At 43.7% G+C, this 24,807-nt stretch overlaps 1 protein-coding gene across 3 annotated transcripts in view; it reads right to left on the reverse strand.

Moving 5' to 3' along the window:
- Positions 1-24,807, reverse strand: part of LOC146865348 (3',5'-cyclic-AMP phosphodiesterase 4D) — a 1,349,871-nt gene that overhangs the window by 501,505 nt on the left and 823,559 nt on the right. For all 3 annotated transcript variants that reach the window (XM_085631472.1, XM_085631460.1, XM_085631466.1), the window contains exon 2: positions 2,317-2,508. In XM_085631472.1, the coding sequence (XP_085487598.1) occupies positions 2,317-2,508 (192 nt within the window). The remainder of the gene's footprint in view (positions 1-2,316; positions 2,509-24,807) is intronic.

The raw sequence follows: 24,807 nt of genomic DNA on the forward strand, positions 1-24,807 counted from the left end.
CTCAAAGATGACTCAGAGCTCACCCAAGGAAGCCGATACCACACTGACGGGGCCACATAAGAGAAAGGAAGGGCCTCCCCTTCAGAGCCCCTGACGCTGGGAACCACAGCAAGAACAGGCTGCGAAGAAGGCAGAACTCTTGCTGGAGAATAGGGTTACAACCCAGTTATCAGATACTGGGAGCCAGCCGAAACAAAGCACCCTGTGGGCCAAAGCGAACGATGAGTAAAGTATTCAATCCTTTACAGGCAGCAGTCACGGCCGGTGAAGGTAAGCGCGGTGGGGCGTTGACAGAAAAAGGAATCGCTTTTATTTAATTTGACCTATTCTATCGTCTGTCGACGCCCCCCTCCCACACCGCCACGCCCCACCGCTCCCACCTGCGCTGGTCACCGCTGACAGTCTGCCAGTGTGATGATCACCAATGAGCAAACGTGCTGTAATTTGAACGACCAGGAGCCTATTGATCAAATGCTCAGGAAGACCCAGGTACAAAACATTAGCACCGTCCAACCTACAGGTGACGAGAGCATGAACCACCATCTTTCTGGAAGGCAAAGGAAGAAGAAAGAGAAATTTCTTTAAGGCCCAAAGCAGTCCAAAACAAGTGCCCACCGCCGCGGACACCTGGGGTTGGAATGACAAGAGATTGTCAAACCTCACCCATAATTTTTTGCTAACAATTCGGCCACGAGTCAGCTTGAAAAGAAGATTGAAAAGAAAATTCCTTCATGTTTAAGACTATGCAAAATATGCATAAATTAAAAAATATATATATCAAACGAATAAAGCTTTTAATGCATGGTATTTTGTTTTATAACTTTTATGCAAATCCTTCCTTCTGCGAACTAGACCGCCCAAGAGGCACACTGAAAATGAAGGGACTGAGACAGAATGGGCAGTGGGAGGTGGGGGAGGGGAGAGAGTGCCTCTCCTTTATTGTCCCCCCTGGACATGCAGAAGGTCCGAGGGAAAGAGGGGAGAGTCTTTGGAGCGTGTCTAGGTCACGTGGTGCCTCAGGTGTGAGGCTGCCACCTGGCTAGTTTTTACCCCCTGGACTGTATTTTTGGGTCGAAGCTGGAAAAATAATATTAGGAATTCAGTATTTTCCATTCTGAACCATAAAACCTAAAACAGCAAGCGCATTAAGAAATAATTTTAAAAGTATTGGAGAGCTGTGTGTAAATCGATTCAAAATGATTCTAAAAAAGAGGGCTGAAGGGCAAATTCCCCAGTACTGGGTATTTACAATCCCCACTGATTTTTTTGTCTTCCGTTTTTTTTTACATTGAACTTAAACAACGTTTTGAACTTCATTTTACTTGACTCCAGCTGATCAATATACTGTTGTTTCCTGTATATACTATACATGTAGAACACATATACCTACTGGGATTTCACCAGCACCGTTTAATCAACACGCAGTTGTTTTGTCATTATACAATGTACAGACAGGAAAGCAAATGAAGTTACGTCAGTAGAGCAGAGCCCTAATTACTTGTCTACAGTATCGCAGCTCTTGTTAGCGACCTATAAATACAGACAGTTTCGCGCTTTGGTTAAACCTGAATATTTCATGCCCTGCTAATAAATAGGCATATCACATGACCAGAGTGGGCGTCTCCATAAGCACGCACAGAACATCCATGCCTGCCTTCTAAGGGCGATTTCAGAATAGAATGCATTTCTGCTATTCATTCATACACTGTAAAAAGTCACCACAGCAACAAAACGGGACTTACTCCACCCACTGTGCTCTTTGGGTGCCGTAGAATAGCACGTGGAAAAATCGATCCTGGGGGCGCAGTATTTGCCGGGGGGGGGGAGGGGGGGCATTGCTCTATCCTTCCAGGTTCAGCACCTTAAATCTTGGTCTAAATGATGTACCCAAAATGATTGTCCAGCTCCGAGGTGCAAACAATCACACCGCCGTGCTTTTTCTGCAATAATGCCACCAGGTTCTACTTGGCACATACTATGCAGGATAAAAACCGGCTGAGGTGGTAATTACTGCAAAATGTACAATTCTGATTCAGACACAAACTATTATTTCCGCCCTAATGGGATTTCCACTTAAGTTGTAATTAAACTTGTAATCGGTAAGTACATCATTATCCAGTCATCAAGTTATCTATGAACCAATAGGTATTTAACTTAAGGCATGCAAATCAGGTCATAAAAGTTCAACAAAGCGCCTACGAGTCGACACAAAATTCCGTAGCACTCGTTTCCATTTCGCAAATGGAGCACTAAACAGACCTCTCTGTCAGGCGCTCACAGTGTATCTGCCATTTGTATTAACTGTGGAATACTTACATGTCGCTAGCTATGGAGGAGTTTCTGGACATGGACTTTGGTGACAGGTCATAGTCGCTGTCTGACCGGTACAGGAAGGACTCCCTGCGTTGACTGTGGACAAAGTTGGCCTGTAGAATGAGGCCTGACCCGGGGCTCGTCATGGGATCCAGGGGACTGCGTCCCGATGATGTGCCATTGTCCACATCAAAGCTGCAACGGAAGAGAAGAACATGTTTACCTCAGAGATGCGTTACTAAATGAAACGACAAAAAAGTGAACATCAGTAGGAAGCGAAGAAATGTTCAACTAAATAACTTAAGTTCAGTTTTACATAGTTTATGCACATTAAACAGAAAACGTTTGGTCTCCGGATCTTTCACTTTTTGTGGATCATCAGGGTCACTGGAATTATGCGATTGTGCGGCAGCGGCGTTTTACTGCATAATTACAGATTTACCGCATTTGCCACACAATCCATCATCTGCTGCATATCCTGCGGGTTTTAACAAAACAAACAAATAGTTTCGAGCTTAAATGGTTCAAAAGTTACTAAAATTGCAGCGACACGTTGCTGGGCAGTGGAAGTCCCAGTGCATAGGTTGACTGGTCCCCTTTTTGTTCCTTAATGCTATATTTAGGTGTTAAACAGGTGCTAATGAGAAGTAACCTATGTCCAGATAGTGTTAAAAAGGATAAAAATAAGAAAATAATTAAGGTTTACTACCACAGTATGTGCCACATCACGCCACATAATCCGCCTTTTCTTCCCACATAATTTAGTCAACCCTGCCACATAATTTGGTCCTCCCATGCCGTATAATTTCAGTGGCCCTGATAATTACTCAGCTGAGGCTCTTTATGGCAATCCTACTCCCAAACCTCCGTGTATCTATACAAATGACTCTATAGCCTTTTCTGGCACATAAAATTAAAATTAGGATCACAGCTTTCACATTTACTTTTCTCACACACATTCACCTTTCCTAGCAGTCAACCCCCGGATCTGCCGGACCAAGAGGGAGGACGCTCCTTCTCGCACCCGGCAGCCAAGACATATAACTCCCTCCCCTGCATCTAAGAACCGCCCCCCCGTTGCTCCAGCAATTCAGGAAAGGACTGAAGACCTGGATGTTCAAATGAGATACCACCACTCAGCAGCTACAAGCGCCTCGAGACCCAAAGGGTGACTTACCGGGCTCTATACATGTTTGCTTGATTGCCACATACATGCTTTATTGCATGGCAGAATATACACAATCATAGGGGGATAACTGTGAGTAACTAGGTTTGTTCACTGAGTTGTTATGAATGATACAGACCTCAAGAGCAAAGCTCGAGTTTTCTATGATGTCTTTCACCATTAGGTTAAACAATAATCCCTTAATTCAAAGTAACTAAACAGGAATGTTTATGTTGTGTGCGCTCACACCCCTAAATCCTCTTCTCCCACACAGGCAGGCAGTGCAGAAGTAGCAGTGTCTGGGGTTCACCTTCTTCAAGATCACAACCCCAGGTCTGATGGAGGTAAAAAAATGATACTTGGCGGACTGCCACCCACCCACTCACCACCTGCCATCTCCCTTCTACACACACTCAAATGAATACGAAATACCTGGCCTAATGCCACACTTTATCACAACCCTCTACATTAATCTGCTCAATTTTAATAACACTTCCAATGTAAAGTACCTGGTGTCCTGTCACTTGCTCCAGTGGAGGGGGGAGGGGCAGTGTTGGACGGTGGAAGTGAGGGGATTCGTGGAGACGAAGGTCATGGGGTGCCATGAAAGATGTCAGTAGGGCGCACCAATGTCTCGAGCCATCATTCCTCATGTATGACCACTGTGGGTCAATAAGCCGTACTCAAAGTTGAGGCTAGGAATTCAGTGGCCGTGTCATGCACGTGAGCACAGACACACAACTGACTCATGTCTGTTTCCGAAGAATAACTCTGTCGGCAGCGCATACGCGAACTCAGGAGCGCTGCAAGAAGGGCATGAGCTGCAGCTGAACTGTCTACAGCTCTTGCGCATGCGTGTCAACCCTCCAGCTTCAGGCGGGAGGCTACCCGCGTCAAGACTAGTCTCCGGACTCCCGATTCCTGCATCCAAAAACCCGATTCCTCGGCGGGCTGCAGGAATGGTCTAGTGTGACGTGTGGTTATCACTGCCAGTAACCTGCTCCTGCAGGCCAGTGCACAACATTTTTGTCACAGACTTTCTGCCTGCACTTTCTCCCTGCTCCTGATGGTAAGGGGAGAAAACCTACATCTGCGTCCTGCCGCAGCACACCAAGTCCTAAACATGACAGTAGACCCGATTCAGGCCTCGATAGAAGTCAATGGGAGAAAGACAATCCCCCATTATTTTTCTAAAATCTCCCACTATCCTCTTCTAAAATGTTGCCATGTATGCGTGCACTAACTGGTAGTTTTAAGCGTAAGAGTTGTAGACAACGCAAGTTCTTAAAAACGAGTGTCAGGCTCGGTACCGCACCTGTGCACGCGGCTATGATACAGCCCCTGGAGTTGGAAGCCTTAGCCATTTTAACTTAGCGGATTAGCCCTAGTGTGCTATTTATATTGGCATGTTGGATGAAGCCTGGGGAATCCATTCAATTGTTTGCCGCACAGTAGAGGTCTGGCGCCCCGAGACACCTGAGGTCCTGTATTGTGAAGCGTTGTTGACGAAGCCTTGTTCCTAAGGATGGTTTGGTACCGCCAACATATTTCCCTGAAGTGAATCTATGGCACTGAATTTATAATTTGTATTTAAAAAATCTATGTATTTGGACAGTTACAATGATAGTAACAGTTATAGATATCTGGTCACAGACGTAAATTCAGGCATATTTGCTGCAATTCAGACAATTCAGTCCACATGTTCTGATTGTGAAGTTTGGTGAGATTCTAGATATCATTTTCTGCATCGTAAAAGTCTAAAATAAATCCTTTTTTGGTCAACAGTAAGGCACTTCGGGGAAGCAGGGAAAAACTTAATAAAGACCTGTTATATAAAATCTCTATTTTCCATCGCACGCTGCTACCACCGCATACCACTGATTCACAAAAATAGAACGTTTCCATCATGTCCTCAATTGAGACTGCATCTAAATTGCAACAAAGCATTACAGATGAACCCCCTGGTCCCCAGATCCCAGCGACACACAGAGCACGGTCTCATCCTCCATTAGCAGCAATCTTTCAATTGCCTGACCGCTGGAGTCCCAGTCTCACGTTTCACCGCACTTCCTCCTTCCGGATTCAATCAATTTCTCGCCTCAGACTTCCTCTGAGTTAGTAGCTGGTCTTTGGAATCGCTTCAGCCCCGTTGTTGTTGTTTTTTTAATACTTGGCCTATTATATGATATTCTATTCCAAAAGACACATCTGCCTGCTATAGCTTTTATCATTCCACACTAACATGATTGTTTTCATGATCTGCTTAATTGCCATCTTTCAGATGAGATACAGAACCACATGCATGCTATAAATAAATTACACAAGAGGATTAATAATGTATCAGAGGGACAAGAAAAAAAGAGGAACGAAATGGCCAGACATCAGGCACACGCTCATGAAGACGGATACAACATTGAAAAAGAGCCTGAATTTGATGCTGAGCCTTTAAGGAATGGATATTTCTAGAAAGTCTTTCATAAAAGACCCAGTCAGTAGCCTCTAACGAGTTCCATTCAAGGTGGAAGGGGACGTGAGGAGTTTGGAGAGTGTCATGGATGGTCGTTGATGTAGCGTGCATAGCACACTGGGTGTCGCAGACAGCCGTCGCTGTAGCGCGAAGTTCATGTTTGCGTCACAGATGGTCCTTGCTTGAGCTTCAAGTTGTCGATCCCTGCAAGCTGTTGCTGCTGTAGCTCGAAGTACATATCTTGTGCTACAAGGCATCGTAGATGGTCACTGTAGGGCGTAGAGTTGGGTTCCCCAGAACTTCGCGTTGGCGGCCAGTAAGATCTTGGTGCAAACAGGCCCATTTGTGAAGAGCACAAAAACTTCAGGGGAGCTCAACTGAGGCCACACTAAAGGTCCAAGAGCTGAGGTGCACCAATTGGGGGTCTGGAACTCACTGCAGCAGAGGCCAGTAGGGCTCAGGCATGGCCTGCTGCAGGCCCAGCTGGGCAGTTGCAGGGAGCCTCTGGAGCTTGTTATTTCCCTGTAGCTCAGAACAGGAGTTCAGATGGCTGACCCTTGGAGTCACGTCAACCTGGGGTGAAGGGTGCATGTCTCTGCAAGCAGGGTAACAGGCAGCACAACATCATAGTAGCAGGGTAGCAGAAAGGCAGTCCTGCTTCTGTAGTATCTACATGCCCAGAAGTGTACTGAAGAATTGGTGTCTGAGGTCCAATATTTATATCTGCTGCCTTCTTTGAAGTGAGAGAAACCTAGAGGATTCCCTTAGAAGTACACAGGTTTCCTGCCTTCTCTGCCCTGGCTCCAAATGAACCACAGGGGGTATGCAATCCTCTGTGTGAAGGCAGGACAAAGACTATTCAGGTGTAAGTGGGGCTGTGCCTAACTCCATGCTCCCATCCTGCCAGTGATGGCCCATCAAGGCACACCTAAGCTCTCATTTGTGTATGGTTGTCTAGGAAGAATATACAAAGTCTAACTGCCAACTATCCCCAGTCACGTGACCCTTACACAGGCTGCAGTCACTAAATAGGCAACACAGGAAAATGCCAACTTTTTTAAAGTGCGATTTTAAAAATTGTCATTAAAAATATGACTTTACCCTCAAAGAGAGATTTTTCATTACCATTCCAAAAACATCAAACATGAACTGTTTACCTGTTCCAATTTGGAAGATCTCCTTATTAAATATAACAAGGCACCTCTAATGTGGTCCTATTGGAGAAGTAGGGCTTGCAATAGTGAAAAACAGATTTAAGATTTCACTACCAGAACTGTAAAACTTAAAATTACAAATCCTGCTTTTAAATACACTGCACCCTGCCCTCAGGTCAGTTCAGGGACAACCCTAGGGGCGACTTATGCTTACAAAAAAATGAAGTTTTGGGCCTGACAAAAGGTTTATTTTGCCAGGTCAAACTGTCATTTTAAAACTATAAACACAGGCTGCAATGGCAGGCCTGAGACAGGTTTTCATGGCTGCTTAAGGGGGTGTGGAGCAACAAGTGCTGCAGGCCTACTAGTAGCATTTAATTTACAGGCCCTGGGTACAAGCAGTACCACTTTTCTAGGGACTTATAAGTAAATGAGTTATGCCAACTGGATGTAAACTAATTGTACCATTTTTAAATGAGAGAGCGCAAGCACTTTAGCACTGGTTAGCAGTGGTAAAGCGTTTAGAGTCCTAAAGGCCTACAAAAACAGGTTCAGAAAACAGGAGGATGGAGGCATAAAGTTTGGGGATGACCATGCCGAAAGGGCCAAATCCAACAGACAGTAGCGCCAAAAACAATTAGATTCCCCATCTGCACAACTGGAGATAAAAAAAATGCTCCATTTAAAGTACACTAGATGGTAACCATTACTCTTGCAAAGACACATACATCTTTCTCTACCAAGGTCTTGAGTTAAACTTGCTAGACATGTTGATGGACCAGCCTTTCAGCATGGCGTGAATGGTCCGCCACTGTCTCTGGTGGGCTAAACTCCATGATGGACTGCCATGGAAATTGTGGTGGACTTTCAGGAAAAGGCAAGTACAGCATCTTTAAAATGATGGGCTCCTGCATGTTAGGTAAGCTACTATGTGGGCACTGAGTGTGTACTGCCACACTAGGGCACATTCCCAGTGCTCACGCTCACAAAATTGTTGGTGGAATTTCAAAAGCATGGATTTTCAACTTAGGTGTTTCTCTCATCGAAGGTGGTTCATCCCTGGCAGACAATGCAGAATACGACTGCCTTATCAGAGATTACATGTCATCCAGTTTGGTGGATGGAATCCACAAGCCAAACTAAGGATGTTATTAAATAGCTCTCATTTGGGATTATGTTTACTATCTTTCACAGAATGGAGAGCTGCAGCCTTTGTGCTATGGCACAAAGGTAAGAAAGAGATGTTTAGAAGATTTGTACTTGAGGTACATCATTCAGTTCAAATGTGTTTGTGAAGACAACCACACAGAGGCCAGCACGTAAAAGCTTGCTGTCATGTAAAGCCCATGTGTTTCGCATAGTTAAATCGTGATATACTTCTTGGCCTCTTTCTGGACCCTGGTTCTAATTGGTAAGGTTTTTGTGCAAATCCTGGTCAGTCTACTTTGGTTGGTCTGGTTTTGTAAGAAAACGTAGGGTAGCGCAGCAGGGAGGCCTGTGGCGGAGCCTTACGGTAAAACCTCATAAATGAGCCCCCTCTATCTCCCTTTGCAAGTTGCCACATGGGTCTCCAACAGCACGTAGACACTGCACCAACATCAAACATAATACGCAATGGTCATTATGGGTAGATCAGACATCTGGTTTTTTCTACAATGATAAGCAGCCCAGTTTGGTTGGTGCCTAACCCAGGAGAGGTCTGCGGTAAAAGTGAGAGCAGTTCTTCTGCCTCATCCTCCACCGAGTCAGAAATGTCCCCTTGGTTTGTAAATGCTGCAAGGTTTTGTGGAGCTACACCACATTTTATAAGAGCTCCAACATTATTGGTGCAACGACGTGATTCTAGCCGTTAATGGCCTCACATGCGCCAAATTCGGAGAGATTTGGTCTTTCACTGGCAAGTTGTTGTGGACTTTTGTGGCCCTCGGGGAAGTCTCAGGCATGTTAACTTATTAATGGCCCTATGCACCATGATTCAAACAAGGGTTAAGTGTGATTAAGTCTGGCAGTCTGGGTGCCTAAATTAAACTAATATTTTTATTCTCTAATAATAAATATACTTTAGGAACAAGAGCTTACCAACCAATTTCAGACTTGGGTTTTAGTTCAAATTCCTGTTGTGGATGTGAATTCACAATAACACGTGGCAGAGCACATACAGTGAGCTTGGAAAAAGTTCTAAAACGTGCTTCAAGGCATGATTTTAGGTTGAGTCTCAAGCCACAAGCCAAACACACCAACACGCGTGTATTCGTATGTTGTGTTCTTTTTTTGTATTATGGTGGTGTTTCGTTCATTGCTGTGGTATGGTGTTGCATTTTTTATTTTTTATTTCTTGTTGTTTAGCTTTTCTGTGTTGTGCAGTTGTACTTCACCTGCAGATTATTTATTTATTTTGAAAAGCCTTCTTCTTGGACACAACCATTGTCACTAACTCACTTTCATGCTACAGTGGTAACTAATGTTTGCACCGAATACTTTTCTGTCTACCATCATTGAGATGTAATTATACCAATCAGAAAGACGTTTTCTGAGCTGACTTCTGCTCCCTGTAAAAGGAGACATGGATTAGGGTTTCACAACTACTGCTAAAGTTGCAGAATCCCTGCGCTCACAAGCTGTGGAGCGAATGTCATTGAATAGTGTGCAGATGTGTGCACTTGTACATTTTCTTGGCCTTGTATTAGCCTGTGCATAACTGACGCTTGCAGAGAATGACCCTCCCCGACGGTGAAGAAAGTCAGTGCAGAGAGAGTCCGTGACGCCAAAGTGCCGCGGCTCTGTTGACAATGTTCTCTCGTTCGGTCCAAGTTCAACACCCGGGGCAGGTTATATAGGCCTTGCTGTTCCTGTGAACAGGTTTGTGACGTGCAGACAGCGCTTGGGACTGAAAAGGGGAACGCGTTGTAATCTTCCTGCGCGTTAATGTCAACTCTGGTTTGTTATATTACCATACATTACGACTGCGCTACGTGCTCGCCTCGGCTGTCGTACACTGTTCGTCTCTATGATGAGTTATGTTGCGCCAGAATAATGGGCAGGTGACCCCCTTTTCCTGATGCAAAATTTAAAGTTATGAGGTTTCCAAGTCATTAAAAATAAATTTTCTGCAGAAATTAGATGTATTCATACATAACTTTGAAAACCCTGTAAAGTGGCTGTGTGTGTCACTGTTATGGTAAGTTATGTGTATTTGTAGAGTGCACTGTCACCCATGTGGGTATCCTGAAGCTCAGAAGCTGTACATGCCTTTTCTTGCTGGGGTTGGGGGGTGGGGGGGGAGGGGTTGTTAATCAAAAAGCCAGGTCTTCAGCTTCTTACCGAACTCAAGAAGAGAGGAGAAGGTTGTGATGCACGTGCTATTGGAGACCCATGTGCCAACTAGCAGAGGGAGACAAAAGGGCCTCATTTATGAGGTTTTACCGTAACGCAGCCCTGCAGGCCTCCCTTCTGCGCTGCCCTACGGCTAAAACAAAAGGGCAGGAATGCGCCATATCTGTAAGATACATGCAAAAGAAACAATTGATTGACGGATTGCTGGACAATGCAAACATTCACCCCCAGTCACAAGGATCTGGGTTAAATCCATCGTTCTTTTGCTCACCACACCACCCCAGTTTGGACCCAGCCATATGCAAATCAGCCTTGACCCTGTTCCTTGTGGGAACAGTCCAGCCCAAACTGCCAAGTCAGGTCCCTCCTGGACCGGAGACAAGCATTCTGAGACCGGTTTCAGGACATCACCCTTCATGCCTACCTCTCCCCGTGTCTCTCCATGAACTGTTTCCTTGAGGCACAGGGTCAAGACTGATTTGCATATAACTTGTTCTGAACTGAGGTGGCGAAGTGAGCTAAAGAACGTTGACGGATTCAACCCAGATCTGTGACTGGGGTTGAGTGTCTGAAAAGTTTCAGCGCTCCGTTCATCATCTCCTTGTGTTTGCTGTATCTGTAAGATACAGCACATTCATATCCTTTTCCCCTGCGCCGGCGCACAATGTGCTGCCGTGCGCCAACGCAGACACCTTTGCACCATGGTGAAAGTGTGCCTGCGTTGAGTGGATAATTGTTTTTGTGCAGGAAGGGAAACCTTCCTGCACAAAAACAATCACAAGAGGCTTTTTCCTTTTTCTATGGGTGCTGCATAATGCAGCACCCATAAAAAAAGGAACCACAAGGTGAAATAATGATATTTCTCCTCGCTGTGCCTCCCTTACGCCTCCCCTGGGGAGGCTTAAGGTTTTGGCGCTGCCTCAGATTGATGATTTCTCGTAAATCTGGGGCAGTGTCAAAATGTCATGGATGTTGCTGGGAACGCCCCCAGCAACACACATCGCACGCCCCTGTAACACAGAAAACTGCGTTAAAGGGGACAATATTTACGAGGCGCATAAAGCCAAAAAAGTGCTGCCTCGTAAATAAGGAGCAGGCTCTTGTACCATGGATCATCACAAAAAGTGACGTTCTGATGGTGCAAGGGGACTCATAAATGAAGGCCCAGAAGTGTCTAACAACCCCAACACTGTCTGCTTATTGCCAGTGCCTGGCTGTGAGAAATTGGGTAGTTGGTTGAGGGTGGTGAAACACTACCCAAGCAACAGCCACAATCCTTCTCAGAGTGAACCACAAAAAGTCACTAAATTAACCTGGGCTTAACCCTCTATAGTTTAGCACAAAAGCTGTCAGGCTTAACTTAAAGGCATTGTGGAAAGTATTTATGCAGCACTTCACAGTAATAAATGGAAATTCAACCCAAAAAATATCCCACACTTAGAGAAATTGGAATACTGGTTGACTGGGGCATGAGCCCAGATCAAGCAGGAACCATAATACTCCATATTAACCTGTTCTCAACCCCCTGGTAGCTTGGCACAGAGCAGTCATGCTTTACTTAAAAGCAAAGTGTGAAGTATTTGTGCAACACTTCAAACAGTAAAACAGTGAGAACACCACACAAAAGATCCCACACCCAGTTCGAAAAATAGAGCAATATTTGATAAATAAAACAAGACCAAAACAACAATAATCCAATATGTAAAACTGGAGTTAATCATTTTTAAAGAATAATTTAAAAATAGCGCCTAAAAGCACAAAGCGCCAACTGCTGCTATCTGGTAGCATCATTAAAAAATATCAGTTGGTGGTTAAGCAGGACATTGGCGGGATTTCAGGCTTACTGTGATAGAGGAGAGGTTGGATATAACATTGTGTACTTTTTGGAAAGGAGAATCTTTCAGTGACTCAATAATCCTGGTTGAAGCCAACGAGGGTCCCTCAAAGTCAGATATGTCATCATCGTGCTCCTGTTGAAGATGATGGTTTTGTTAGCAAAACCTCCAAATGAGACAAATATGGGCTTTGTAGCTGCTTACGCTATTTTGCTACTCAGATAGATATGCTGCCTCACCCTGGTCCAAAGATTTACCTTTGTATTATTTTGGTTCTGATAATTCCAATGGGGCATGCCTGGGAGCTGTAGCCAGGCAGTGCCCTATGAGACTGAATACCTTTATTGCGAGGTCTTGCTGAAACCATTTTCAGCACTCTGATAAAGACAACCCTGATTTTCCTGCTTGTCTAATGCACAACCATACTGAGCAGGCTTCAGAACCTTGTCCTGGCCCTCTGGAGGTGGAAAAAAGTGCCATGTCCCACTCTCCATCTGGTAACTCCTGCAGCTATCAGTTCCTCAGGTCATACTTCTGGGGCCCATGACTCTCTCCAGCCAGGGCTCCTACAATATCCAATACTCAGTCGTCAACCGCAACTGAATCTTTTTTGACTTAACAGACCCTCTGCTTTTTGCATATTTAGCGCAGGTAAAGAGGTCAGTCACCTGTCCCTTGAAAAGTTATTACACTCACGGAGTGACAGCAAAAAACAGGAGCCCTTCAGTCTTTTTTCCAACAATGTCTCCTTTTTTATGAGTATTGCCTTTATAGTACATTGGGTGCTCTGAAGAAGTGAGGTGGGGTTCCAGTCTTATCCTGAGCCCTATCCCAAAACAAGAAGAATCTGTCCTAATCAATCCGGTTTCATTTTTCACCCTATGACTACCTTCTTTTGAATCATTCCTGTTTGCTTTACTGTGAACAATTTTAGATGTCCTACATCTAAAATGGCTACCACTGTCTTCTATCAGAAGGCCTCTGGCTTCCCTAAACAACTCCCATATTTTGATGGGGTCTCTGCCCTCTAAGAGGGCCAAGAGCTGGATTTCCGTCTGCTGGGACTAGAGCCAGATAGCTACGGAATACATCCAACCATATCCTTCCAACCCCTTTTACTATGTCCAACTGTTGTTGTTCCCCTTCTAAGTGGCTAATGCTTTAGTAAGTGGCCTGTTGTTGACAGAGTTCTTGCCTTCCTGGGCCCAGAGGACATGCCATTGTCCTCTGTGAACAGAGGAGTTAACTTAAACCAAGAATATGTATTGAGGTGCTGGAGGTGAGATGAATGACAAAACTGGTTTTGTGCCAGTTTTGTCCCTGGCAGAACAAGGCATATCTTGATAAAATTATTTATCCTCGAAAATAACCAAAAATCTACTTTCACCATGGAATTTGATTTTTAAAACGAAGTGGAAAATAACTTTGAATAACTTTTCTAGAATTTTCCCAGTCAAAGACAGAAATTAAAGCTTTTAATTTTACCGAAGTCGGTTACTGGAGAAGCTATTCGTCCCTACAAAGTGAAAACAGCTTGTGGACATTTAGTAACTTTGAAGGCACACTATTCCAAACATGTAGTGTGTCATTTGTTTAAATATTAAGATCCCAGCCCTTCTGGGTGGTGTAAGCATACAGTACATGTGACTTATAGCTACATAAACATAGGTTTACCAGCATTTTAAACTGCAGTCCAGACAAAGCACAGTGGTGCTCCTGACAAGCATACATTTTTGTCATTATGTGCCGTGGCGTAAATAGCCACTGCAACCCACATGTGACATTTAATGTATTTCCACAGTACTGGTATAATTCCTGCATTACCTGCCATAGCATTATAGAAAAGATAAATAGACTGATTGGATGAAACCAATTTTCACAGTACAATTTTAAGGCCAGAACAAACACACTGTGCATTGATTGGTGTTGTCAAATTGCCCAGAATCCTAATACCAGTATAAAAAAGGATCCAGAAAAAAGGCTAACAATATAGGGTGACCACAAAGAAAAAGTGACTCTGCTACAGCTGACATCAAGTTAACTAGTTCGTTAGCTAGTTGTCAACTGAAAACAGGGCACAAATACAAACTACTGATCATGATCATCTGGAGTCCAGAATAAGTATGCAGCTACTTAAAACCTATGCTCAGGCAGTAAAAACCACTTATTTAGAATCAATGCCCCATGTACTGCATCTGAGTTCTGTTCTTTTCAGTTACTAACACAACTACACTGCAACACTCTTTCAGCTGCAATTCTCTCAGTCACTCTGCTTGCATAATTTTAAACTGCTCTAAAGAATCATCTTAACTACCATCTCTACGCACTAATTTGTCAATGCGATTTTATACATTTATATCTATGTTAAATGTATTTAATGTCCTATATTGTTTTTCATCCACCATCTGCGAAATCCAAACTCCATTTGTATGTACCCATCCGATACTGTTCTTTGCTCTGTTCGTATGTGCAACATTTGATCTTGAAATTTTCTGCAGAATGCAAATAAAAAAATAAATACGTTGTTGCTTATCCTCCAGAAACTCTTCTTCAATGACTCCTTCCCACCAGTATGTCTGTAGATATGATGTGGCCATGAAACTCTCTGACAAAACTACTAGGCCTTCAGATTGTTCCTCCCATTGACAAAAAAATGTAGAAGCAGGTTATAACTTGGTCTTCAGAGGAAAACTTTCTTCTTACTGCTCTTTTAACCAATCAATTACCCATTCTTACACATGATGGTGTTTAAAGAGGTTGAAGCTGGAAAAATCAATTGCCATCAATGACTGTACAGAGGTACCAGACCACAGGCAACCAACTGCTCATCTAACCTGCACTGAAGCAACCAGTGAGTGAAGGTGTTTACATATGTTGGCACATTAAAGGTTGACCTATTGGCTTTCCCAATGCTTGATTGTAAAGTTGGACTGTGTTAACATGTCAACAAATCCTGTGTCCAGTAGAGACTCTCAGCCATTAGCACTGTTATTTAGACTTGCAGTATTATGTGCAGCTTCTAGTGTGCTATCAAGATGGTTATAGGTGTTGAGTTTGCACTGCAACACATAATACTTAAAGAGACAATTGATGCTGCAGGTATACAGTGTAGGCCATGCATTGAACAAACTATGACCTAGCTCATCGAGAAACAGCAAAGTCCTTCTGTACATGAATTCACACACACAAAAAATACAAAAATCTTTAACATGATAAAAACTAATTTTAACATCAAGTACTGCTAAACAAAACATTAAACAAATCTCTACCAAACTATTGCTTCAATTTGAAATAAGTTATGGTCTAATGTCACTGATAAGTATTACTTATTGTCAGACAACATTGATAATTTGTAGGAAAGAAAAAGAGCCTTTATCAAACCCTCATATTTACAGATCCTGGAGGAAAATTGTGGATTTAGGCGACTAAACATTAAAAAATGCTACGAATACTTCATATTACTGCAGGCAAGTGGGATGCTTATAAATGGATAAGATCAAGTGGACAAGTCTTCATGGGTAGAGGCTGAAAAGAACTAAATCAATATCCATCAGAATCCCTCTTCTTCTGTAAGCATCCACGAGGAAAGATTGTGAATATCCCTAAATTAGGGGCCGATTCCGATCTCCCTGGGAGAAGGCTCCTTCCGACTCCGATCCAGATGGCTTTCCGACCGACTCGTGCTCCGGGGCTCCGAGCGCCCGAGTACCATGCAAACAAGCGCTGACGGACACAGGTCGCTCGGAGCCCCATTAAAATCAATGGTAGCCTGTTGTACAACGCGTACATAGGCTCTCATTGATGAAAAAGGTACGTTGCGCACAAGGGCGCCCCCTGTAGTGGAGACGCATCGGTGCCACCCGCACCGTACATGGATCTCCCCCCTGTGAACGACTCATTAGGCTACGGGTGAAGGGGGGTCCGGTGCGGATCCCCGAAGTCCGCTTCCCGGAGCGTTTACGTGTCGGAGGCACCGACTCGATCCGGCTGTCCGAATCGTGCATCGTACTAGCTCGGTCGGAAATCGCCTCCATTGCACAGCACGGTTTGCTTACAGACGAGACGTACGGAGCGGTTTGAACCCAGAAACGATTTGGTCGCCGATTTTGCATTTCTCGCATCATACTTGCTCGCTCGTACAGCTGTACGAGTTGGTCAGAAAACACGCGTACGGCTTGTACGTTTTCCAGACGAAATCGGAATCGGCCGCTTCATGTTAACAAGAATCACAGTAGTAGAGGTCTGAACTGACTTTACTGTGAAGTGAAAGTGACCCTCTCTCCCCTGACATAAATGTATATCCTATTCTCTTTCACCTCCTAGTACCTATAGGTTTGCCTTCAACTCCTTGATGTAGTTCCCTTTTGCAAATGCCTCTTATAATGACTAGATTTCAATTCCCCATCGGTCCGCCCTGTACATATTCCAGATGTTCACTTGATTGGTAGTTATCATCCTGGGGTATGGCAGGCAGGAGCAGAATTACATTTCCAATATACATTTCTAATATGTGTTATTTCAATATATTATCATGAAAGGGCTAATACTGAAAACAGTGTGTTAGAGTGCTGATAAATAAACAGTGTTAAAGAAATCTCTTCGGTGCACAGTAAAAACAAATTAAAGATACAAAACTAATTGGATAACGAATGCAGATGTAAGATCCTCCCAACACCTGGTTCATAGAAAGAGTAATAGAATTAGGGAGGCACAATTACTCAACAAAGCATGATCAATGTATTAATAGTAACAAGAGCATTGTAAAAAAAGCTGATAGGTAAGAATGGACATGCTGACTTTTGCTCTTTACTCTCTGTCAGAATGATTTACTCCTTCATGTTTGTAGCATTTATGCTTTCAGGTATCAACCCTTTTACAAATCGAACAAGAACAATTAAAATACACGTTGCAACATGGTTGCACAAGTAATGTTTTAGAAAAATGTGCTTGTTACACACTTTTCATAAAACAAAGCAGCCCTACTGAGATGAAACACTGAGGAAAATTAAAGTCAAAATTTAAGTCAGTATATAGGGAGACACAGTCAAGTGTAGGGTTTCCAATTATTAAATGGTGGACTTCTCCTGCTGCTTCTTTTTCACTTGGTGTAACCTGTGCCTGTACTTGTGTTGCCAATACTCACTCTATGCCTAGAAGGTGACCTGGATGACTACTGCAATGACTGCACAATAGATAAACTAGGGTTTTTTCAAGAAAATTACCTCCGAAAGGCATACTGTTTTTAGCCTCACATGAAATCATTTTGAAAGATGAAAAACGTAAGAAATTGTGAAGTATGAAATGTAAAATCATTACTTCTTCCTCCCTCGTATGTTGTCAATACGAAATTGATGACACACGACACACGTGGTGCACCAAGAACATAATCCATAGTGATCTTTAAGAACTGTGACTATCACAACCCTGGATGCGGTTTGACCGGCAGAGAGCCATAGCTGAATATCTCGTCTATCCCTTCACGACTCCTGATCATGCCCCATCACCTTATTTCACTGCTAATGGTCTTATGTACTGCTGTGTCTCTTTGTGCAACACTTTTGGTAGAAGGGCTTCCAAAGTAACAAATCCAAACACAACTGACTCTCACAATCGCACATACAAAAGCACTTCAATTCCAGCAACTTCTCTGTAGGGTTCTATCTCTGCTTCAACGCTCACTGCAGGGTCATGCAGCTGCAAGATGTCTTGGTACTCTTGCCTACCGCTAACATCTGCCCCGACCAGAAGGTCAAGAGTTTGAATCTGGGCAGGTCAGACTCAGCTTTCACTTTCCAAAGGTTGGTAAACTGAGCACCATTTAATTGGGTAGCAGGAATATTTACAGTGTCTAAAAAACAGACGTAAGGTATGAAGATCTATTGATAAACACGTTATTGAACCCAATTGGTACTTCACAAAAAATGACATTGGGAGTCATTATATCCTGGCTATTACATTGGGAGTCTTTACATCTGTAGCGTTTTTAGATCAGAAGTGTTCTACCTTGCATCATTGAAGGTAAGGTAATATACTACACAGTGCCGGTCAAAACTGTGTAGTTATAGTTAAGTCAGACTTTCCATAGGAAAAGATTTTTTTTCTCACTTATATCTTTGGTGCCGTTTGAGAAATCTTCATGAAACTTTCCAAATAAGGAATTCATTCACCTCACTTTCTTCCTGCACATTTTTGTGGTGATCTCTCCAGCAGGTGCCGAGAAATAAGGGGGCCTCATAACACTTTTACCCATACAATTTTCTTAGAGAAAAATTAGACAACAATTCAGAAAAAAACGGCTAAACATAACTACACCAAATCTGGCAGACAGCTAGTTCTTTACCGAGAAAGCATGCTTTTTTATAATTTGGTGTAAATCTGTTGAGCTGTTTTTGAGAAATTAAGTTTCAACATTTATAGAAATCTGTTGATAGAAGTCCCGCAAGAAAAATCAACAAAAAAAGAAATCTGATTGGCTGGTCCTGCAGGATTTGATGGACAGATTCAGCATGGAGTTAAATGTAGCAGCTGTCATTACAGGGCCTGGAGACTCTGTTCCAGAGCCCTGAAAAAAAAATGTAAAAGGGCACCAGAGGGCAGGGTATGGTAACACATTATTACCACCCCTAACTGTGTATTTCAGTTATAAGAGGGGGAAAAACTAAAATGTAAGTAACAGAAAGCATAACATGAAACCAGGTTTGAATAGGCTAGTGGTACCTTACATGACCAACATTGAGAACTAAGCTACTGAACATTTTACAAGGATCATCAGCACTTGTAGATGAATGCAAAAGACACAGTTCATACAAAGTGTTAAATCCCACATTCAAATAGCTCTAACCTGCAAATATCCATGATCTGCCAGGTTTTGTGGCACCCTTCTTAGTTAAGGAGGAAGATCAACTTATAATGTTTGATGGTTTTACTTAGAGTAGTTTTCCTATCCACCAGATCTCTGCAGATACATAAGAAACCACTAAATGCCTCATTACAAGTAAAGCCTTGGGAATACCCCTCTGCCAACTACAGTGTCACAAAAAAAAAAAACAGAACTTGTTTTACCCGATGCAGATCTGCATTCAGTAAAACGGTGGGTAAACAGATGCCTGGAAAGTGGCTCAGGCGGAGCCTAGCTCCTGTCCGCACCCACCACTACCACAGGGTAAACAGACTAATCTGGCCCTAACAAAGCCACAGCTTTGGTATGGCCGCAATGGCCTCCCTCACCGCTTGCCCAACAGGCCAACCTGCACCGAATCCTGTGTTTACCACTGCTTAAACAGTTAGTGAATATCAGAGGTCAATTGAATGAAAAGAAATCTGCAGAGTTTCACCCAGTATTAATATGTTATCACCCATTCTGGGGACTAAAACTTACAATGTCTGGATGTAGGTGCAGGGAAATAGGATAGAATCAGAAATACTGGCCCACTGATATTCCAGGGCTGAAATCCAGCCACCTCACATGAAGGGTCTAAGTGGTGGTCCCAATACTGCCGAACACACCCCTCAACAACCTTTTAATTAATATTTAGTGATATTGATATGTTACACTCAACAGTGCACTATTTCCCTAAATCCATAACCCATAATCTTATGGCTTGCTGAAGGTACAATGCAGTCCCCTTACAATGTAATTATTCCAACTGCAATACCCTAAATTCAAAGAACTGAAAGGTGTTAACAGCCAAAATCCCCATCACCATGTTGAACATTTGCTCTTTAGTGTAAAAAATCCCATTTGTCACACTGGACGTTTTTGGCAGGAAGGGAAGAACTGGTGAGAAGTAGTGGCAGAACTAGATGTGCAACTATGACGGACTTTGAGCGCTGGTGTGGCACACCTGAAAACTTCAAAGGTAAGAAGATCTGATGTGGACAGAGGAGTGACACGTGGTCTACATGGAATTTTGGTCTACCCTATAGAATAAAGATAAAAACATTCTTTGGAAGGGGTGAGGAGGGTCATAAGGAATGTGGATAAATTAAGAAGGTGGTGATTGTGTGTGGTGGGTGTCTGGAGCCCTGGGGTGGCTCCTCCGCTATGGCGGAGGAGCGTCATCTCCCCTGCCTGAAGATGCAAAACTCAAAAAATAAGACAATAATAACATGGGTTTATTATCGTTTTATTTTTAACACGAATGAGGCTTTGGGGCGGGGCCAGATGCTGACAGGGTGAAGGGGGAGTGTTTCAGCACTGCTGTTAGCGTGCATGTCGGTTTGGCTGACCGTCTGAGGATGACCAAATTGACATGCGCAATGTATGTCTCCAACCCGAGCTGCATTGCTGGGTTGGAGACAGCAGGCACAGGCTCCCAGTCTCCCTGGGAGTGGAAATTGAGGGCACTCAGGCCAATTCTGATGCGGCTCTCATGCATGATGGCAGCATCGGGATTGGACCCAGGTGAGGCTGGGAGCCCGTGCACTGCAGTTAAAGAGCACCGAGCCGGAGATTACGGCGAGCGTCAGTTAAGTGGTTTTCTTCGTCATCGTCCCCTCACCCCTGCCTCACCACTCTGCCCTGATACCCGCCACCACTGCTGAGGCCACAACAAAGATTCACCACAAAGAGGATTGCTGTAGCGCTATTGCTTGCCCCTACGGAGATGCTTTGATGTGCTTGAAAAATCCAAGCTTAATCTGTGTAGGTGTTTGCAGGTGTTAGGCAACAACACTTATCATTGGGGACTGAAAATCACTTCATCAGAATGTGACCCAGAGCAAGAGACAGAAAGGCAAAAGAGGATGAGAAGAGAATGCAGAGAAAGATAGGAAACTGTGACAAAGGGAAGTAGCATGGATACAACGATGGTAACTGTAGGGATATGAAAGAGAGAGGTCGGTGGAATCAAGAGTAAGCAGCCTTTGAGTTCTGCAATCTCTGCATTAAGCTGCAAAGGAAGCATGCTCATAAAAAAGATTTTGGGATCTTGAACTAATTTTGTACTGAAAAGGACAGCTTCAAAATAATTAAAGAAAGCCTCCACATTCAAATTGATCATTTGCATGATTGTTATAGGTAGGAATGATGGCGACAATGTTTTCTCTTGTACCTCCTATGTCACCTTCTTGATAGCACTGCATCACGTCTACAACATGTAGTGCCTACCCCGCCAAAGGTCTGAATTTATAAACACAAGCTGTAAATATCTGCATGAGCGGTGCCCACGACTCACACTGCAGCCCCGACCTCACCGACGCCAGTGCTTCATCATAGCAGAGCCGATACCTGACGTGGGTGACCACGCAAATCTATCAACCCCGCATCGTAAGGAACAGACGTCTCAACACCCCCCGTAACGTCACCTCCCCGACAACAGTAAGGAACCAATGCCTCACCTCCCTTGCCTTACAGTAAGGACTTGACGCCTCACCTTCCCTGTGGTTGTAAGGAACTGATACCACCCGGCTCCAACAAAGCATCACCTCCCTGACACCGTATACCATCTTTGTTTCCATTGTTTGGCAAGTTACTGTTCTTTGGGGGCTGTGTGACTCCAGGCCCAACACTGCGCACCTCGCGGTTGGCGCCATACTGTGAGGTTTTCATCTGTCACAACGTCGTAATAGCACGGCTAGGCATAAAAATGCCCGCCTTCTAAAAGTGGCATTTTCAAACACACAATTGAAAACCACCTTTACTAAAAGATGTGTTATTAAATTCACAGTTTAGAGAGCCTAAATACCATCTTCCTATCTTTTCCCCTCAGGAAGTTATACTTGTAAGATGTTACAAAGTATCTCCCATTCTACTCTATGGGACAGACAGCCTTTCAATAGTGTAAAACCAAATGCTCAGTATTTCACTAGTAGGACATGTCACACACATCAGTACATGTCCTACCTTTCACCCACACAGCACCCTGCCCACAGGGGTACCTTGGGCCTACCGTAGTGGTGTCCTATATGTGAGTAAAGGGAAGGTTAGGGCCAAGAAAGTGGGCGCACTTGCCAGGTTGGCATTGCAGTGTAAAACTGTGTGCAGACACTGAAGTGGCAGGTCTGAGAACCCTTTGAAGGGCTGCTTGTGTGGGTGTCACAACCAGTGGTGCAGGCTCACTAGCAGCCTTTGATTTACTGGCCCTAGACACACACAGTGCACTGTACAAGGGACTTACTAGTAATTCACATAAGCCAATCATGAAAACACCAATCCATAAACATAGTTTACATAGGGAGCACTTGCACTTTGGCACTGATCAGCAGTGGCATAGTGCCCAATGCATCTAGACCAGCAGAAATGATACTCAGCACACAGCAAAAATACAGAGGCAGAGGCCAAAAAGATAGGGGAAACCACTCCAAGGATGCCAGGTCTAACAGGGTGAGAGGAGGATGCAGAGAAAGATAGGAAACAGTGACAAAGGGAAGTAGCATGGATAAAAAAGAACATACAAAGGTGAGATAAAAAGATGGTAAATGTAGGGATATGAAGGAGCGAGACTGGTGGAATCAATAGTAAGCAGCCTTGGAGTTCTGCAATCCCTGCATTACGCTGCGCAGGAAGCATGCTCCTAAGAAAAACTATGGGATCTTGCACTGATCTGATTCTGACAAGGACTACTTCAAAATAATTTTAAAAGCCTCCACTTTCAAATAGAACATTTGCATGATTGTTGTAGGTAGGAATGACGGACACCGTGTTTTCTCTTTTCCCTCTTGTGTCTCCCCGGTCACCTTCTTGATACCACTGCAACACGTCTACAACATATAGTGCCTTCTCTACCAGAAGTTTGAATTTATAAAGACAAGCTGTAAATATCTTGGGAGTCAAATGGACTATTCACTCTTGTCCAATGAGTCAGAAAATGTGGGTGCGTAAATTACAACACGCCCTGCGCTTCAACACATTCAAGATTATTGTGTATGCGCAGATCTCTAACCTATCCCATCACAGAAGACATAGCAACAGGGTCAGGATGACATTCTAGAACGTGAATTTGATTGTCTTCAGCTAGGGGTGAACGAGATAGCAACATGTCATGCAGAACTAAATCATTGGTTGTGAATTTCATTTCCACTCATCAAATAATAGAAATCATCAATAACGTTTTCTAGAGCAGGGTAGAAAGGGCTTTTCGGCATGCTGCTTTTTCTCCATTCACTTCCTTGCAATGTGTTAACAACATTTGGTAATTATTTCTAGTATATAATTAATACCATAGGCCTCATTTATGCTATTCTAATTAAAACTCCAAATAGCAATTGTGACCGCCTGCACTACAGCTCTGAGATATGTATCATGTCGTCTTGCTATGAAAACTGTGTCGATTAAAAATTCTCATGACTGAAGAAATAATTACACAGCTTAATTAATCAAGAAATGAATCAGTTACTGAGTATACAAACTGTTCTGTGATAAAGTGTTTTCTTCTGGAAGGATTGGCGCCACCCCTCAGGACATTTGGTATTACCATCACTCACCAGGAACATCCTGTTCTCCTCTTGTTCTGCAAAAGATGTCACTTGGGCCATGCCATTCAAGGATGACCTGTGCACCTTTTATTTAGAGAAGAATACTGAACGTTACTGATCCCTGTAAATCTGGGATTTTCAGTACTAGGAAGAATGTCACCTACACAATGCAAGCTATTCGCTTATGGTGGCTGAGTTTCCCCACATAAATAAACTGCCTATGTTGCTGGGTTTGTAACTACCCCTCGCTGACAACCCTATTGTAGTGGTGGATATGTGGAGCATCGCACGGTTAGCGCGCGATGCTCGTGAATGTAAAGGTTATACTAGTCATCGCGTGGTTAGCGCGATGACATTTTAGGAATGTTAAGTTGTATTCGGTAGCCTGTGTTCATTTGAATGTGGGCCTGATGCATGGAGCGTTCACTGGTGGGGATTCGATGTCGGTAACCCATTGCCGTTCGTTGACTGCCCTGGGAGGACGCCCCGTGTGTTGGGTGGAGTTTTCACTAATAAACTCGGAAGTCATTGCATAAAGACTGCATCCTTCTCATCTTTTCACCTATGCTTCTCAGCCAATGACCCTCTCGCTGACCCAACCATCTCCTCCATTGGTCCAAACTTCTACTTCCTGTTTCAAGATGGCCGCCCCTCTGTTTGTTCTGCAAGCTCTACAGTAACGCAGCTCCTTGCCATTTGGTGTACAATCCCCAAACCCTCCTCCCAGTACTGATTCAGTAAATATTATCACAAGTGTACAGCCGCTCATGATGAGCAGTCCGAGACCCAACCCTTGTTTCAGTGATTTCAGTGTAGAGGTTGGCACATGCACCAAACGCGCTGTGAAGCCTGAGGGTTCCAGTGAGATACATAAATTCCATGTGCCATCAATGAAATATTTTGTCTTCTTATTCCAAGTTGTGTGGGTTTATGCTCAATGACTTTGCTTCCAATGCAGTAGAACTGAAACTGGTTTTAAAGACAGGAAAACAGTCTTTCCTTTAATCTTGCTCGTACCCTGTTAATCTTGGCCAAAGAAACTATTTACCACTACGCGCCTTCTATTCTCTTACACTTAAATTATTAGGGCCCAGAAGCAGCGTTTATCATCTCACAAAATGAATT

The sequence above is a fragment of the Triturus cristatus genome, chromosome 2_1 (genome assembly GCF_964204655.1).
Source record: "Triturus cristatus chromosome 2_1, aTriCri1.1, whole genome shotgun sequence".
In the NCBI taxonomy this organism is placed as follows: Eukaryota; Metazoa; Chordata; class Amphibia; order Caudata; family Salamandridae; genus Triturus; species Triturus cristatus.